The 17,594-nt window shown below is 42.0% G+C and overlaps 1 protein-coding gene across 1 annotated transcript in view; it reads right to left on the reverse strand.

Moving 5' to 3' along the window:
- COL6A5 (collagen type VI alpha 5 chain) overlaps positions 1-17,594 on the reverse strand; it is a 127,626-nt gene that overhangs the window by 34,343 nt on the left and 75,689 nt on the right. Inside the window, 14 exon segments of the mRNA XM_005669263.4 lie at positions 159-195; positions 303-338; positions 3,330-3,392; positions 4,904-4,966; positions 6,706-6,741; positions 6,850-6,900; positions 7,217-7,279; positions 8,587-8,649; positions 10,216-10,278; positions 11,715-11,777; positions 12,243-12,278; positions 15,717-15,770; positions 16,735-16,800; positions 17,430-17,492. Coding sequence (XP_005669320.3) covers positions 159-195; positions 303-338; positions 3,330-3,392; positions 4,904-4,966; positions 6,706-6,741; positions 6,850-6,900; positions 7,217-7,279; positions 8,587-8,649; positions 10,216-10,278; positions 11,715-11,777; positions 12,243-12,278; positions 15,717-15,770; positions 16,735-16,800; positions 17,430-17,492 — 757 coding nt within the window.

A 17,594-nucleotide genomic window follows, 5' to 3' on the forward strand; every position in this document is an offset into this window, starting at 1 on the left:
TCTCACCTTTCTTGTGAGCTGATTCTCACAGCAGGCCTGCTGCTGAGGACATACGGCTTCTCCACCAGTGAGTGCAACCTACTGATTCTGCATCCCCACACCACCTTCATTCTAAGTGCCCTCGCCAAACACTGATGCTCTGTGACACGGATACTCACGACTATGATTCCGCATGAACTGGATTAGGTCACATTGCTGTACATGAAAAAGGAGAGAGAAAAAAGGAAACATGAGCTCCAAGTGCCATGTTAATTTCCCAGTGCACTGGTTGGATTTTCTTTCATGAATAAGGAGATACATACGGAATATATTGGCTGCCCTGCCATGCCTTTAGGGCCCTAGGAAAACAAGAACAGAGCAAGTTATTGGTATGCGAATGGGAGTTGTCAGCTCTTTCCCCCACACACCAAGCATTGCAAACCATTTGGTTTCAGTGTTTGATCAATTAAACTAATCTCTATCTAGACTGAACTGAATTACTTTTCTAGGTTGACAAGAAGAAGCAAAAGTATTTCTTCAAGATATCTGTATTGAAGATAGAACATTTAGAAGGCATTGCTTCTAAGAAGACTTAAAATATAAACAGCAGGCTTTCCAAAGAGTAGCATGAAGGAGAGACATTTACTGAAGTATATTTAAAATGCTGGCAACAGCACACAGCATCTACATATGTGAAAAAACAGAGATGATTATATAACAAAATGGACTTACACAGAAGAAGAGCATACACAGTAAACTCATAAATTGTGAAAGGTTATGGATCACAGGAGTACAGATAATTGGGTGAGATGAGTCAGGGAAGGCTCTTAAAAACAGCTGCTTTCTTAATAGTGTGGGCTTTTCTCTTTTCCTTTCTTACTTCCTTTTATGAGGAACAGGTTTCTTGGCAGTTGGTTCTCAATGTGTTTGCATGTATGCAACCCTTTGAGCAGCTGATTAAAGCTAGGATGCTGGCTTAAGAAATTACTATCACTTGCTCACAGTCACTGTACAATTTCACTGACCCTGCCACAAGCCCACCTGGGGATGTCAGGGTATGGACCTCTGTTCTAAATGACAACAGGGACATCTGTCCATCTATCCATCTGCCCATCTATCTGTCCATCCATCTGTCCATCCATCTATCCATCCATCTACATATCCATCCACCCACCCATCCACCCATCTATTCATCTATTCATCTATCCCTCCATCCATCCAACCATCCATCTGTCCATCCATCCACCTATCCATCTCTCTACCTATCCATCAACCCACCCACTTATTCATCTATCCATCCAACAATCCATCCACCTATGCACCTATCAATCCACCCACCCATCCATCCATCTACCTACATCTCCACCCACTCATCCATCCATCTATTCATCCATCTGTCCATCCTTCTATCCATCCAACCAATAAACAGTTGAATGTCTGCAGAATGCTGAGGTACCCCACTGTGTGCTGCTGGTGTTGACAAGAACTGTTGTCATACCTATGATTCTACCCACTGAGGGCATATTTCCTTCCTGACCCAAATCAGGAAATTATGCAACTTACTAAAGGATGCAGTCTTCCTTTTAAAAGTTACAGTAAAAAACAGAAAGAATGCATTGTCATTTAAACAGAAAAGGGAATAATTTCTGGCTAATAAGTATAGAGTAGGCAGCCCATATCCTACAGAAGGTCGGAACTGTGTTCCAAAAGATGAGTTTAAGAATAACTTCAAGGAGTTCCCATTGTGGCTCAGTGGTTAACGAATCCAACTAGGAACCATGAGGTTGTGGGTTCAATCCCTGGCCTCGCTCAGTGGGTTAAGGATCCAGTGTTGCCGTGAGCTGTGGTGTAGGTCACAGACGTGGCTCAGATCTGGTGTTGCTGTGGCTCTGGCGTAGGCCGATGGCTACAGCTCCGATTAGACCCCTAGCCTAGGAACCTCCATATGCTGCAAGTGTGGCACTAAAAAAAGACCAAAAAAAAAAAAAAAAAAAGGGTGAAAAAGAATAACTTCAAGCAGTAGTTCCCACCGTGGCTCAGCAGAAATGAATCTGACTACTATCCATGAGGACGCAGGTTCACTCCCTGGCCTCACTCAGTGGGTTAAGGATCCAGGGTTGCTGTGAGCTGTGGTGTAAGTTGCAGACATGGCTTGGATCCGGCCTGGCTGTGGGTGTGGCATAGGCCAGCAGCTACAACTCCGATTCAACCCCTAGCCTGGGAACTTCCATATGCCATGGGTGTGGCCCTAAAAAGACAAAAGAAAAAAAAAAAGATACTTCAAGCAATTTCTTATGTACATACTGAGGCTCACAGGCCTAAGAAAGAGAAGCCAGTTTACCAGACCAGCTGGGTCAAGCACAAACAGAAGATGTGGGACCCTCCCCCCCACCACCCGCAAGAGAGAGCTTTAGAATCTGGACAGGTGACAAATCTAGAGAAGTCCAGATTGACTCAGATATTCCCCCTACATGATTAAGAATAGTTGCCAGTTCCCTAATGCAAAAGAAAGAAAAGATTGGGTCAGAGTATCTTTTACAGTTAGTTAATTCTCGTTCTGTAACAGCTTCAGTCTTCTACAAAATGTCCATGTTTTTGTTTTCTTCGTGAAGCCCAAGTTAAAGAACCCCTTCAGGTAACTGGAAAACACTCACAAAGCACAAAACCAGAGAAGCAGTTTCCACTCTCCTTATACAATGTTCATGCACCTCCTACACAAAACACAGGTGCTGGCAACACTTAGTTCTCACCTGACTGTTCTCTTTAGGGAAGAGAGACATGTCAAGAAGTCATTACAATAACACAAAAGGCACACAAATAGAGATATTGATATCTCCTCAGTGGGAGGTGTGCTCAGCTCTGCCCAGAAGCGCTTCTGAGGTACCATTTCTCTTGTAACGGAACCACAGTGGAAAGTTGAATTTTTTTTACCCCCAAATCTCTCTAGATACTGAATTGTGAGGTCAGGAAGGCTACCCAGAATGGTTTGGGAAACTGTCAACTTGATGAAGTTTATGTAATCCCATGCCTATTTGCCTATTTTTTAAACTTTAGTTAAAAAAAAAAAAACAGTAGTCATGACTAATATTTGCATGGGACTTTATAGTTTACAAAGACTCTTCTTATTTGATTATCTGATTCTCACAGCTACCTTCAGAGGTGGTTAGCACAGGGCATGTCACCCCCATTTTAGAGGGAAACTAAGAGACCCAGGGATTGGTCCAGGGGTACTCAAGTAGCAAGAAGCAGAGTCTGGACTCGGTGCTTCTGACTTTAAATTCTGTGCCCATTCTAATGAGCATCCTAGGAACCAGCACACACTGCTTGCTCGTGTGTATAAGTATACTTACTCTCCGTCCAGGAGGGCCCTGGGGTCCTTTAGAGCCTTCTTCACCTTTCAAGCCTGCAGTGACCTGCAGGTAGGACTACACATGAGTTTCCACATCCTCTCTCCATAGAATCAGCTTTAATGAGACTTTATCATTTACAAAAAAAATATTTTTAGGAAAAGCAACTATTAATCAAGTCAAGCAAATTCCTTACTTGTAATATAAATAACCATTCTTTTTTCCCCACGGAACTAAGACAAACATTTACTTTTCCAATAGTTCATTGTTAGTGTATAGAAACACAACTGACTCTTATATTTGATTTTGTATCCTGAAACTTTACTGAATTTGCTTATTCTAAAAGTTTTGTTTTGTTTTGTTTTTGTTTGTTTGTTGTTTTTTTTTTAATGAAGTCTGTCTACAAGATCATACCATCTGCAAAGAGACACTTTGACTTCTTCCTTTCCAGTCTGAATGACTTTTCTTTTTATTGCCTATTGCTCTAGCTAGGACTTCTATTAGTACATTGAATAGTGAGAACAGACACCTTTGTCTTGTTCCTGGTCTTGGCAGGAAAGCTTTTAACCTTTCACTGTTGAATTGTGGGTTTGTCAAATATGGGCCTTTATTATGTTGAGGTATGGCCCTCTATATCCAATTTGTTAATAGTTTTTATATTGAAAGAATGTTGAATTTTGTCATGTTTTCTCAGCATTTATTAAGATGATTATATGATTTCTATCTTCTATTCTATATAGCTATTCTCAATTGTTGGTAAATATCCATTTACCTTTTAGCCTCTTCATTTAGAGACATACTTTGCTCTGGCACTGCCAGTGCACTTAAATCTAAATTAGTTGTAAGCTAGAATTAGTGCTAAAAAAAAGCAAATATGCCAGAGCACTTGGAGATCTAATAAAAACCTGCCATCTGCAAAGGATCAAATAAGAAAAATATTAGATAAAGACATCATTCCCATATCTCAAGGCAATGGATATGAATGCTAATGAAATTTACCCAGCCAGATGTCATGTATCTGCTGAACTGCATCTCTTTCATGCTGGTAATGACCATTGATACTACACACAAACTTTAAAATGAAAGGATGCTTGTCTCAGCACTTTGTTTTTAAATAAGTATAACACTGCACTCTGCATTTGGCTAATTAGAAGATCTCAACAGCTTTCCTTGGAATGAATACCCCAGGAGACCTTGGCACTGGCAGGTGGAATTGTCAGAAAATGCTCCAGGACACAGCAAGAAGATGTCAGTTTCATCTTCACCCACAGAGCCAATATTCTGAGCTTTAATATGTGCCTTAGAAAAGACTGGAGGACCATGGCATTTCTTGGAACAGTTATCAATCTGTAAATATTTAAAATAGTTCAGATTCATGGAACCACAACATTTTAGAGCCAAAGGTGACCTTTGGTTTCATTAAGTTCAGTACAAAGATATGTTGAATATCACACAGCTAGGAAGTGTCATTTCGGATGACCCTGAGATGGATCAACAGTCCTTGTTTATAATTACAACATAAAAGCCAGAGTCTTCCAAAGAAACACTTCTTACTTCTGGGATTATAGGCAACTCACTGTTAATCCTCTAAATCCTTTGGGTCCAGGCCCCCCAGGAATTCCAGGATCACCAACATCTCCCTAGAGATTCAGATATAAGAAATCAAGATGTTAAAATACTTGCTATGGAAAGATAAAAATAATTCTCTCTAAACCAAAACCTAATTGATCTTAAAACAATATCATATTTAAACATTAAATGTCATCTCATCTTGTCATTTGGAACTAAGTCATTGATATACTTAGATATCTTTCACACTATTTTAATTTTATAAGAATACAAATATTTATGCAGAAACATCAATACAATGGCTATCCAATCAGTTACTAAAAATACGTATAGAAAAATGCTTGAAAATCAAGGAAAATATATGGTGTATTGACGCCATAAAATACTAAATAATGAACTACTTCCTAAATTCATGAATCATTTACAAACAAGTTGAAGGTAAAAAAAAAAATTATTCTGACTTTGGTCAGAAACTAATGTAGTACTTATCAATATGCTAATTTCATTTATCTGTAAATTGAAATATGCTAATTTTATCTCTTTATCAGCAAATTAGAAAATTGGTCCTTTACAATGAGAACTCCTGGCCTAACAATTGTTTATACCATCCCTTCTTGCACCCTTCTCCACATAAGAAAAGAATGTCTTTTGGTAATTCATCAATTAAAAGCACTTTTAAGGAGACTCAAAAATTGGCTATTTTCCTATACTGTAGCTGATTTGATTTGCTTAGACATTTTGGTTTTTTTAATTTATATTTTCTATTTAAATTTAAGCATCAACATCAGAAGACACTCTTCTAGGCAGGATACTTTTGATTTAAAGAAAGAAATTTTTTAAATTGATGTACAGTTAATCTACTAATGTTGTGTTAGTTTCAGGTGTATAGCAAAGTTATTCAGTTTTATATACATATATATTTTATATGTATGTGTGTGTGTATATATATATATATATTTCTTCTTGCACTTCTTTCCCCTTATAGGTTATTGCAAAATATTGAGTATGGTTTCTTTTTCTATACAGTAGGTCCTTGTTGGTTATCTATTTTTATATATAGTAGTGTGTATATTTTAATCCCAAACTCCTAATGTATCCTTTTCCTCTTTCCTCTTTGGTAACCATACATTTTGTTTTCTATGTCTGTGGGTTTATTTCTGTTTTGTAAGTTAATTTGTAAGGATATTTTTTTTAAAAAAAGAAATCTTATTACAGAGTTCCAGTGTATAAAACAGATATAACCTGGGCTGCTCTGGTTGAAATGAAAGGTATGTTTGGACGTGGAGCTTGGAGGTAGATTTCAGGCTGGTGGGCAGTGAGGAATTCTGTAAGATGTTTGACTAAGAGAGTAACATAATTAAGCTACACTTTGAAAAAACATCAAGTGACAGTAGAGTTTGGGATTATCTAAAACAGGGAGAAATTGGAAACAGGAGACCAGCAAGACTATTAGAATCTTTCAGGTAAGAGGAAGTGAAAGCCATGATAATGAAGGGCAAAGAGTGATAGCAGAAGCCAAGAGTTTTGCATGAGATCATCAAGGTAGAAAAATCAAGAAGAGGACAAAGAAGTACACTTGAGAGCCTACCTAGAGGTAGGATTTTAAGACAGACATCAGGAGATAAAGGACGTATTTTCCAGTTTAAAAGTTCATAGAGGTTAAACATGGTCCTTTCTTCATGAAGCTCAGGCAGACCAATTTTCTTGCTTTTTTTCCCCCCTATTCCATTCAGATCCACAGACTTATCTCAGTTCTCAAGTGGAAGGTCAAGATCATGGTAACTTCAGAACAAGTTTATGTGCACAATACCTTTTGCCCTATATCTCCAGGGAATCCTCTTGGGCCCTGCAATTTTCAGCAAAGAACATAAATAAATCAATACACCATTTCTGTGGTAAATTTTTTCTTATATTAAGTTTCACCAATTAAAGAAATACTTTTTTCCATATTTACCTTTACTCCTTTTTTTCCCACACGACCATAGCCTGGGATGCCATAATCACCCTGTGAACAGAACAATTCATTTCAATTTCTCAAGAGTGTAAATTAATTGTAATCTATACTGGGGTGATTACGGTGTCAGAAGAAAAGCATTAGGACTTCCAAATGGAGGGGATCTAATCAGTGACCTGGAATATGCATGTTGCTTGGTCTTCCACAATTTTTGGTATGTGCCCTGGTACTTCTTCGGCCAGCTCTGCTTTGCAGAGATTGCAGAAGACAGAGGGGTGGTCCCAGGTGCTTCACCTGATGGTATCAGCCCCCTTCTTTTTACTGAGCCCTTGGAGCTACAAAAGATATGAGTCTTAAAACTTCATACCTGCTTTCCTCGCTGTCCAGTTGGACCCACTGGCCCTGGGTCTCCAGGAATTCCAGGCTCTCCCTAGTGAGTGAGACAAGAAGAGCCTCAAATCAGTAAAAGTTAAATCTGGCTCCTTCCCTAGGATGCCCTCTAGTTGGCAACACCCAGGGTTCTCAGTGAGGGGAGGGTGATCAATAAGGACAGGGGGTATAGGAAAAAAATAATGATCTTCTCCAAGGCAAGCAAGAAACACCAGCACAGCCCAAGGCTGGACTCAGACTGCTCTCCCAGTGCTACAGAGGACTGAAGGAGAAGGGCAAGGGGAACAATTTGGGGAAAGTGGATTCACTTGCTGATTTATTCGCCCATCCAACAATTATTTATTGTCCCAGAAAAGGAACTGCTGACCATGACCGATGTGGTTCTGCCCTCACCAAGCATACTCTGGTTGGAAAGGAAGACCATTAGAGAGACGATTGTACACTATGTCATAAAGTCCAGGGTGCTATGGCAGCAGAGAGAAGGGACTCGAAGTCAGATTCTGTGGGGCTGGCAGGCTGGCAGCAGGGATGCTGAGGCTTAAAGGATGAGTCGTGTGAACTGGAAAAGGACCAGGGGAGGAGTGAGAATGTCCCAGGATGTGGGAAGGCATTGGTGAGAAGTCTGAGCAGGCACATGGGAGGGAGAAGGGCTAGGAAGCCTTAGAATTAAACAGGATCAAAGAACCTTCTAAACTACTGGAAAGAGGTGTTGGAGATTTTCCTAAGGGCCCCTGGGAAGTTAAGACCAGTGATGCAATTTGTGGGGTTCAAATGAAAGCACTAGCCCTTTACTCAAATGTGAAGACTTTCCAGATGGTGACAGCAAAGCGTGACTCCAAGCACAGGCCCCTCTAGGCAAGGCCCCCCGTGTGACTGCATGGGTCCCAGGCCCCCAAAGCCGGCTCCTGGGGAAAAAGCTGCGAAAGGTTTTGAGCAGGGGTGTCAGATTTTGAACAGGCCAATGCCCTGCTCTCTAACCATCTCCAACAGGCCCACTTCCAAGAAGGCAGGTTGAGTTAGACTGAGAACTGCATGTGCTAATAGGTTTGAGTTTCTGACACCTCCCCCTCCAAGCCTCTAGCCGACTCTGCCACTAACTGAGATTTTTTCAGAGTTGTTTCATGGTTGGTGAGTAAACTGTGTCTCTCCCAGTGAAAATGGGGCCATTTCACAGAGACATAAGCAATTAGAAATTCTTTACTCAATAGAAGGAAAAGAATATATTGGCAGGAAGCTGGTAGGTGATTGATGGTGCCTGGATAATGAGAAGAATTAACACGAAAAATCAAGAAGAAAATGGAGCCACTCTTTTCTCAGTATTTGAAATCTGTAAGAGATAACGCTTACCTTTCTCCCCAAAAGGCCAGGCCTTCCAACACTCCCTTTATCTCCTGCTGGCCCAGGAGCACCCTAAATGAAAACAGGAAACACAGATGTTGGCCCTTGCAACAATTCCTACAAACTTTTAGATTAATTTTGCTTTTCTTCATGTCCTTTCTAATAATTCCTTGATGCCTCCTTGACAAGAGGTCAGCCACCCAGAAAGAGAAACCTCTGGGTGGTAAGCAGATGACCTGGGCCACAGTCCTGGTTAGGGCACCCTAAGTTTTCATCTGCAGGGATGCTGCTAGTCCATATGGGACCTTCGTGAGGAATAGAAAAGGCCTTAGTTTTGACACGATACACTTTATTTCTGAATGTGGCAATTTTCTGGTAATGGATGGATTTTGTTAGAATAAGACATATTTCTACCATTGCCAGTTCTGTGTCCCACACTATGAACAAATACAAAATGGCATGCAAAATACATTTCCAATTCCCAACCTGCAAAGTGGCCAGAGTCTTTCACAAACATGTTGGGAAGGTAATTGAGCAAACATGGGTGTCCCTTGCCTTTTGAACTCTTGCTATCTGAGCTGAGGGACTAGATTCAGAACATTTTTTCATGGGAATCCCTCACTATTCAAACTCTCATAACCCACCATCAGAAACTTGGGAAACAAGTAGCTTCAGAGGGTAAATTCAAAGCTAAATTTAGGAATCAAATTTGAGTAGCAAGGAATCTTTGTGGAGTCAATTTCAAATATCTATTGTCAGAATAATGTATCAGGTTCAGAAATGTTCAAGAGTCAGGAAGATCTGCACTCTTTCAAAGGCTTTCTTCAGGCTGATGAAATGGGTCTGTACTTCACAACTCAAACCCCAGGGAAGAAGAAAGGGGTTGTATAAGGAATCTGAGCTGTGCTAAAGAGTTGTCCCTAATTTGTCCCAAGCTAATCCCCAAACAAAATACTCCATATATAGATAATAGGAAATAAACTTATGTGAAGATCTTTTGGGGGAAAGCAATTGCTTCTTTTTTTTTTTTTTGGCTTTTTGCTATTTCTTGGGCCGCTCCTGTGGCATATGGAGGTTCCCAGGCTAGGGGTCCAATCAGAGCTGTTAGCCACCGGCCTACGCCAGAGCCACAGCAACGTGGGATCCGAGCCGTGTCTGCAACCTACACCACAGCTCACGGCAACACCGGATCGTTAACCCACTGAGCAAGGGCAGGGACCGAACCCGCAACCTCATGGTTCCTAGTCGGATTCGTTAACCACTGCGCCACAACGGGAACTCCGCTTCTTTTTTAAAACTGAAATATAGTTGACTTACAATGTTGTGTTAGTTTAAGATTATAGCAAAGTGATTCAGATATACAAATATAATCTAATTTTTTCAGATTCTTTTCCCTTATAGGTTATTGCAAAATATTAGGTATAGTTCCCTGTGCTATACAGTAGGACCTTGTTGGTTACCTATTTTATATACAATAGTGTGTATATATTAATCTCAAATTCCTAATCTACCCCCCACCCACCTTCACCCTTTGGTGACTGTAAGTTTGTTTTCTATGTCTGTGAGTTGAAGATGTTTTTGAAGCAAGAGGGAAATGAAGGTTGGAGACCACTTGATGGTACCATCTGAGTCACTCACCTGAGGTCCTTTGAGCCCCTCTCTTCCTTTCTCTCCTTTTCTGCCAGGAAGTCCATGTAGCCCCTTTGGTGGTAGCAAAAGAAACATAATGCAGTCAAGTCAAATGAAAATTGACTTTCTTCATTAGTGCTTTTGAAACATCCACATGGAAAAGTACTGGTGCAGCCCTTCAAGCATCTTTAACTCCAAGACTGCACATGTCTCAGAAAAGGAATTGAGGGGCAACCTTGGCTGAGTGGAACAGCGCTTATGAAGGAATTCCCTGCCTAGGTATAAGACCTCATACCTCTGGCAGGGGGAGTGAAAGAGAGGCTAAGAGGAGAAATAAAACCCATAGAAGAGGGAAGTAAGATGTGAACAATAATCAGATGGATTCATTTGATGGGGCAGGTTACTTGGGCCAAAGTGCATCAAGGCGTAAAAGAGAGAGCAAGTTGTTTTAAATCAGCACAAAAGGACTTTTTGCAGCAGATCCTTACCCGAGGAATTGAAGCATATTCTCTGCCATAGTTCCCACCAAATGCATGGGTCTCTCACACAGAAGGAAACACCAGAGGTGTTGGTACTGACCCTTACCACTAAAGCTCCAGCTGCTCAATGCACATGGCAGTCAAGCCACTGGACCAGCCTTGGGTCACTGCCTGAGTGTCGAAGGGGCCCTGGAAGAGCTCAGGTAATGTCACCTCTCTCCCTACAAAGTCTGGGGATAGATTGAGGCTGGTTCCATGGTTATTCATTCTAGAAGGCACATGCACTGTTTAAGAGAATCCCAAATTCTAGCATAGTATTAATAATCTGGAACTTTTTAGAGAAAAAATGAACTCCTTGTAAAGGTCTTAGAATAGACACGTCTGTAGAAGTAGGCCCTTTCAGACAAGTTCAGGTTTAAAGTGGGCTCCTTTAGGTGACTAAATACCCATGGTTGCCAAGCTGTTCTCTAGGGATGACCATGTCATGTGTCTGATGTGGAAGAGTAACAGCGATGTCCTGACTCCAGTGCCCACCTCAATAAGGATATGACCAAGAAAGCACAATGATAAAGCCCCACTGGTGATAAAGCCCTCACATAAAGCCCCACTGGTGACCTTTCAGAAGCACTTCCACCCTCGTGGGGTTAGCTTGGGGTGACATGAATAACAGTTTCTAGTTCCTAACTCTCCTTCATGGGAGTTTGTGTGCAGGAAAACCAATCTGTTGATCCCGATAATGGTTACTCATGTAGTATCAAGACCTTACTAATTTGTTCTTACTAAAATGCAGACACCACACAGGGTACACACAAGAGCAAGACTTTTCTCTATCAGTCAGCTACAAATTTTGATGGAGCAAAATCACCTGCCTACAATGGAAAATGTAGAATCCCAGAGACACGTACCATGGAGGAGAGCATGGACAGCTTCCAATCATCTCAATTATTTATTTATCTATACTGATCTACCCATTATCTTCCCATCAGAATAGCACATTTTTTATCAGTATTTATAAACATTCCAACATACCTGGAGGCCTATGAATCCTTCGGTTCCTGGTGCACCTTCAGGTCCAGGGTTCCCTGGTTCTCCCTGATGGAGAAGTTTTCAATGTTAAGATTCTCTCCTCATGGTTTGCATATAGGTTTCCTCTTACAGTACCTAGTGCTACAGGGCATGGTACCCAGGAACTGTTTTGTCTGACTCTTGGATCCTGCTCTACTTTGCCTAGGACTGGACTCTTGCACACTGCCTAAGAAGTGAACTCCAGGTCATTTCTTATGCTAATGCAGAATATCACTCTTTTGCAGTGCATGTGCGAAACACGGACTGTGGGACTGAGGCATGTGTGAAGGAGGCTTGCCTTAGGTCAGGGTCATCCTGTGCCTGGCAGCCCAGCTGATGAACGCTTGGATCCCACAGTCCAGTTAGCGGGGCTCACGTCCAAGGCTTGGCACTTCCTATAACACTCCATCAAGCGCTAACTCATTGGCATTTGATGAAAGACACCTCCCTGGCCCCACTTCCCACAAAGGACAGGAAAGGAGGGATACTCACCGAGGGCCCCTGGACCCCCCTCTGGCCTTCTCTTCCCTGGATCAGAAAAGGCAAAGGGTTAGTGCATGAGTGTCTGGATGGAGGCTCCTGGAGGCAAACAGGCCTGTCTCGTTCCCCGACAGACAGAGTAATGGGTGGCTGGCACTCTCCAAAGATGAGTTTAATTATTACAGACTAACATTTGGGGGATTGATTGCAAACCAATCTAAAAGTCAGCTCCAGCCTGACAACCCTGACAATGATCCGGAAGGCTGTCTAGAGAATCAAATCATCCAAAGCACCTGTCTGATACCTTCCCTCTCTGGCAAATCCCACAAAGTACTGTCTGCCAATGGGAGGTTTCCAGTGTGAGAATAAGATATGCTTTATCCATCTCTCTGTCCTGGGCCCCTGATTGTATATTTGGGGAGAGTGAAAAATCTTTACATCCAGGGCTACACAGGGGGTTCCTGGGTATGTCTGTGCGGCATTCTCCAAGGAGGAAATGGATGATGGGCAGCTCTGTGCTGGTCCAACTGCCACCCTTAGGGTTATGTGAGAAGCTGGTCTGAAGCTGAAATCCATCTGCACCTGTCCAGAAGTGACTTCACGTTGCCAGCTCAGGCTCTCCACCTAGTGGCTGTCTCTCTTTTCCAGAGGGTAGCCAAGCGCAAAGATCCAGATCCTAAGTATTTTCCCTAAACAGCTGTGATGAGGTCTGTGCCTCCCACCCCTGCCTCTGTGAGTGAGCTGTGGAATAGCTCATCCATCAACTTACTTTGTATGGTGATAAACTATGATTATTTTATGTACAAAGCAAACACCTAAAATTTTTATACCTTCATTCAGAAAGGTGGCCATGGAAATTGTTATTTCAGCATGGCTGCTTTCTTTCAACTGCCCAGCTTCTGAAGTTCCTTAGAACCAACCACCTGACCAAGCACCAGCACCACCAGGTTGGCTGATGATTAGAATTCCTCCATGGAGCTTCTGCCCCTTGATTCAGGTATTCTTTGTTTTATTAATTAATTTATTTTTATTTTTCAGGGCCACATGTGCAGCATATGGAAGTTCCCAAGCTAGGGGTTGAATAGGAGCTGTAGCTGCCAGCCTACACCACAGGCACAGCAACAAGAGATCCAAGCCATGTCTGTGACCTACACCACATCTCACAGCAACACCAGATCCTTAACCCACTGCATGAGGGCAGGAATTGAACCCACATCCTCATGGATACTAGTCGGGTTCATTACCACTGAGCCACAGGAACTCCAGGTACTCTTTGCTTTTAAAATGCAAACACCCTTTGGGAGGAGTTATTCGCTGTAACTTGTCAGCTTGGCACTTCATGTGGCTCACACAACTCTTGACAGAGAACAAACTGTGGATAAAGTTTGAAGCTACTGTTTCCACACTGTCTCCGTTAAAAAAAAAAAAACCTAGGAGTTTCCTGGTGGCTTAGTGGTTAAGGATATGGCATTGTCACTGCTATGGCTCAGGTCACTGCTGTGGTATGAGTTTGATCCCTGGCCTGGGGCACAGCAAAAAAAAAAAAAGTAAGGATACAACAGCTTTCATTCTGTACATAGACAGTGTAGTACTATGGTTAGGGACATGTCTTCAGAAGTCAGACAGCCTTGATTTCTGCCCTTCAAAGCCTGTGTGGCACTGAACAATTGTACAATAAACCATAGTTGAGCTAGTTAGGAGTCCAAATCCTGGAGTAAGACTTCCTGGGTTCAAACCCCAGCCCCACCATTTACTGCCTATCCTGATCCTGGGCAATCTGGCCAGGGTTCCTTGAATTTTCTCATCTGCTATAATAACAACATCTACAAGGCAGAATTGTTAAGAGGATTAAATGAATTAATATTTGAAGGTGATTTCATCAGGACCTGGCACAAAAGAGGTTCTCCAGAAGTATAAACACTATTATTTATAAGTATTCTTTGTGCCTTGACAGGCCAAGGCAATGGGCCTGGAATGTGGTTTCAAATGCTGTGGCTCTTAGTACATGGATCCATAGCTCTGTCAACAACTGGGACAACAAAGAATTTATATAAGTTCCGTCATGCAGGAGGAGGTGTGTTAGGCCTGCTTGTATTCTTAGAATCTGTCATCTAACCTCTGACCCCCATAGAGAATTATGGCCTTCACTGTGGAGGCGAGGGAGCAGATAGAAAAGCTCATTGTTTTATATCTGTTCCCTTGTTTAATTCAAAAAGATGAGATGGGTGGGAGAGCGCCTGAAGACAGTAGAGGGAGACAGAGCTTCCTGTCCTTGGAGGGACTTCAAGTCATTGGCTGGTTTGTCTGAGTAATTACCCCCCACCCCACCCTCACCCCCACCCCCGCATCTCTTTTCAAAAAGTGCCTGATTGTTGGTGACAGCTATTTCAAACTAAAAGTATTTTCTCCTAAACCAACAAAAATACATATTTATCCACAAAATTTATAGCATTTAGTTCATCTTGCTGCTCTCCTGCTTCCTCTGATTAATTTTAATTATTTTGTGTGGAGGAGAGGGCAAAGTCCAAAAGAATTTCACCAGAAGCACAGGGAGGCTTACGCCACTGAACCGTACCTCCTTTTCCTTAAGAACTATGAGTCAAGATAAACAAAGGCAAGAGGAATTAAAACATTTATCCCCTATCTATCCCAGAGGAAAAGGCAATTGGCCACAGCTTTCAAAATGGTAAGAAGAGGTCCAAGTTTGTAACAGCAAGGGAAGCCAAGTACTTTCAGTGTCCTCTTGAACAAAACTCAGGGCCAAATCCAGGATGTTGTGCATTATCTCATTTTATGATCTCTGTTCTGAGTGCATGATGAAGGGGTTTCTAACACATTATAAAATCCTAACTTCAGTAGTCCACAAAGACAAAACTGATTTCTTGGTTGTTCCTTCAAAAGAAGGGGAAATCCAACATTTCTGTTTCAGGCTTGATATCACATGGGATGCTCTAAAATTACCCTACGATCTCAAGGTTGCCACTGGCTTGGCCCTAGTTGCCAGTGTTTTAGTCCATCCACGAAGAATTTATCTGTGATTTTTCTTTCCCACTGGCAACATATAAAGAGGAAGAGGATTTGTTTACCTACTCATTGGCTCTCTTCAAAGATATTTACAAGCTTCTGGAAGGTGGGACGGGAAAGGCAGAGGGTCACAATGGTTCTCGACCTGGGGCAATTTGTCCCCCACTATCCCCCACTACCCCTGACTGATACTTGGCAAGGTCTGCAGGCAATTTTGGATGTCACAACTGGGGGGGGGGGGCGGGTGCTACTGACATCTAATGGGTAGAGAGCAGGGATGCTGCAAAACATCCTATAATGCACGGGACAGCCCTAACAACAGAGAATTCTCCTGCCTCAAATGACAGCAGTGTCCCTGTGTCAGCTCTGGATCAGCTGACTCTGCTGCAACACATATTCTGAATGCCTCTGTGGAATCTTCAGGTGATAGGAGGGGAAATAAAAGTCCACGGAAATACTTACCCTGCTTCCTTTGGGACTAGGACTGCCTTGTGTTCCTTTCTGGCCAGTTTTACCCTAGAAACACAATGAGTCACCCTCAAGATTATAAGGCAAGAGATTCTGAATAAATGACAAAGGCATCAGCCTCAAAATTTCAAGCACTGGAGTTCCTGTCATGGCTCAGCAGAAATGAATCTGACTAGCATCCACAAGGAAGCAGGTTCAATCCCTGGCCTCTTTCACTGGGTTAAGGGACCAGTTTGCTGTGAGCTGTGATGTAGGTCGCAGACGTGGCTCAGACCTAACGTTGCTGTGGCTGTGGTGTAGGCCACCAGGTACAGCTCTGATTCGACCCCTAGCCTAGGAACCTCCATATGCTGCAGTGTGGCCCTAAAAAGACAAAAAAAAATGTTCAAACACTGATGAAATAGAATAAATGTGTCATACCAGCATCTTTCTGAATATTAACACTACTGGGTACTAATCCATTAAAGAGGAAAAGGTATAGCAACATGCATTGCTATGACAAGTTCCCCATAAAATAATATCACCTGCCAGAAACAATAATTTTGCCCATAGATGTGTAGTCGTCTACAGATATGTCTTATCTTAAGAAAATAAGGCTCTCCTGGAGTTCCCATCTTGGCTCAGTGTTTAACAAATCTGACTAGGAACCATGAGGTTGCAGGTTCGATCCCTGGCCTTGCTCAGTGGGTTAAGGATCCTGCATTGCCGTGAGCTGTGGTGTAAGTTGCAGACACGGCTCGGATCTGGTGTTGCTATGGCTTTGGTGTAGGCCGGCAGCTATAGCTCTGATTAGACCCCTAGCCTGGGAATCTCCATGTGCCGCAGGTACAGCCCTAGAAAAAGACGAAAAAAAAAAAAAAAAAAAAAAAAGAAAAAAGAAGGCTCTTTTAAATGTTAACTTAGGGATGACTGTACAAAAAGGGTTATATATTTTAATAAATAATTAATTTAGGAAAACCTCAGCTTAATAACAGAATTAATTCACTAATATGTGTAAAATAGATCCAATTACTTGTCTTCCTTGTTCTCCTTTGGAGCCCTTTTGTCCTTTGATGTTATTGTTTTGTCCTGGATTACCCTAGAGAAAGATTTTAAAAGTACTTTAGAATCAAGAAATATCAACTCCCCACCCACAAATGGAACAATGTTCAAGAACTAAGCTAATTTAAGTAATGAGGGGTATGAGAAAATTCTCCATATTTGAAATTTACAGATTTTTTAAATGAAAGTAATATTTCCCCAAGTCTGAAGGAGGTTTAGTGATAAATGAAGAATTACAAGAGTTTCTGCTGAAGTTATGGTGATTTTTCCCTTCTCTGTATTGGCAGCTTTACTGATGCACTAGTCTAAACATGCTTATGTCACTCACTCAAAGGTGCAGTTAAGATTCCCCTGCAAATAGGGGATCTGCATGATAAGAAGCCCAAGCAGCAAAATTATGGAAATTTCATCCCCAAAGGAACTTGAAAGTCTCAAGAAACATAAGGATGAATAAGATGGAGTTTTAGTTCCTATCTCTGAATTTTTAATATAATCAGCACAGATAGGATGCAGGTTTTTCCCAAACATGTAAGACTTGGTCAACACCAACTACCCCCCTCCCAAGATATGCCTTTGCCCATGGATTCCCAAGAGACACAAGAGAAAGGAGAGAGGAAATGTGGGGCCTCTACATGATTCAGAGCCACCCGGGCCCCAGTAACTTACAGGATCTCCTGGAAAGCCCTTCTCCCCATATCCCCCAGGGGGGCCTCTGGAACCTGGGCTGCCCTGAAAAAAGTAAAAAAAGCATCTGAGTCAGCTTGTAGGAGGGTGTTGAAATGTCCAGTGTTGTGATGTTTGGTGGGAAGAAAATCAATCAGGCAAAATTAT

This window comes from Sus scrofa, chromosome 13, assembly GCF_054392235.1.
Source record: "Sus scrofa isolate SSC_HxYL_T2T_F1_AM1 chromosome 13, Sscrofa_HxYL_maternal_Yorkshire_Landrace_v2.0, whole genome shotgun sequence".
NCBI classification, from domain to species: Eukaryota; Metazoa; Chordata; class Mammalia; order Artiodactyla; family Suidae; genus Sus; species Sus scrofa.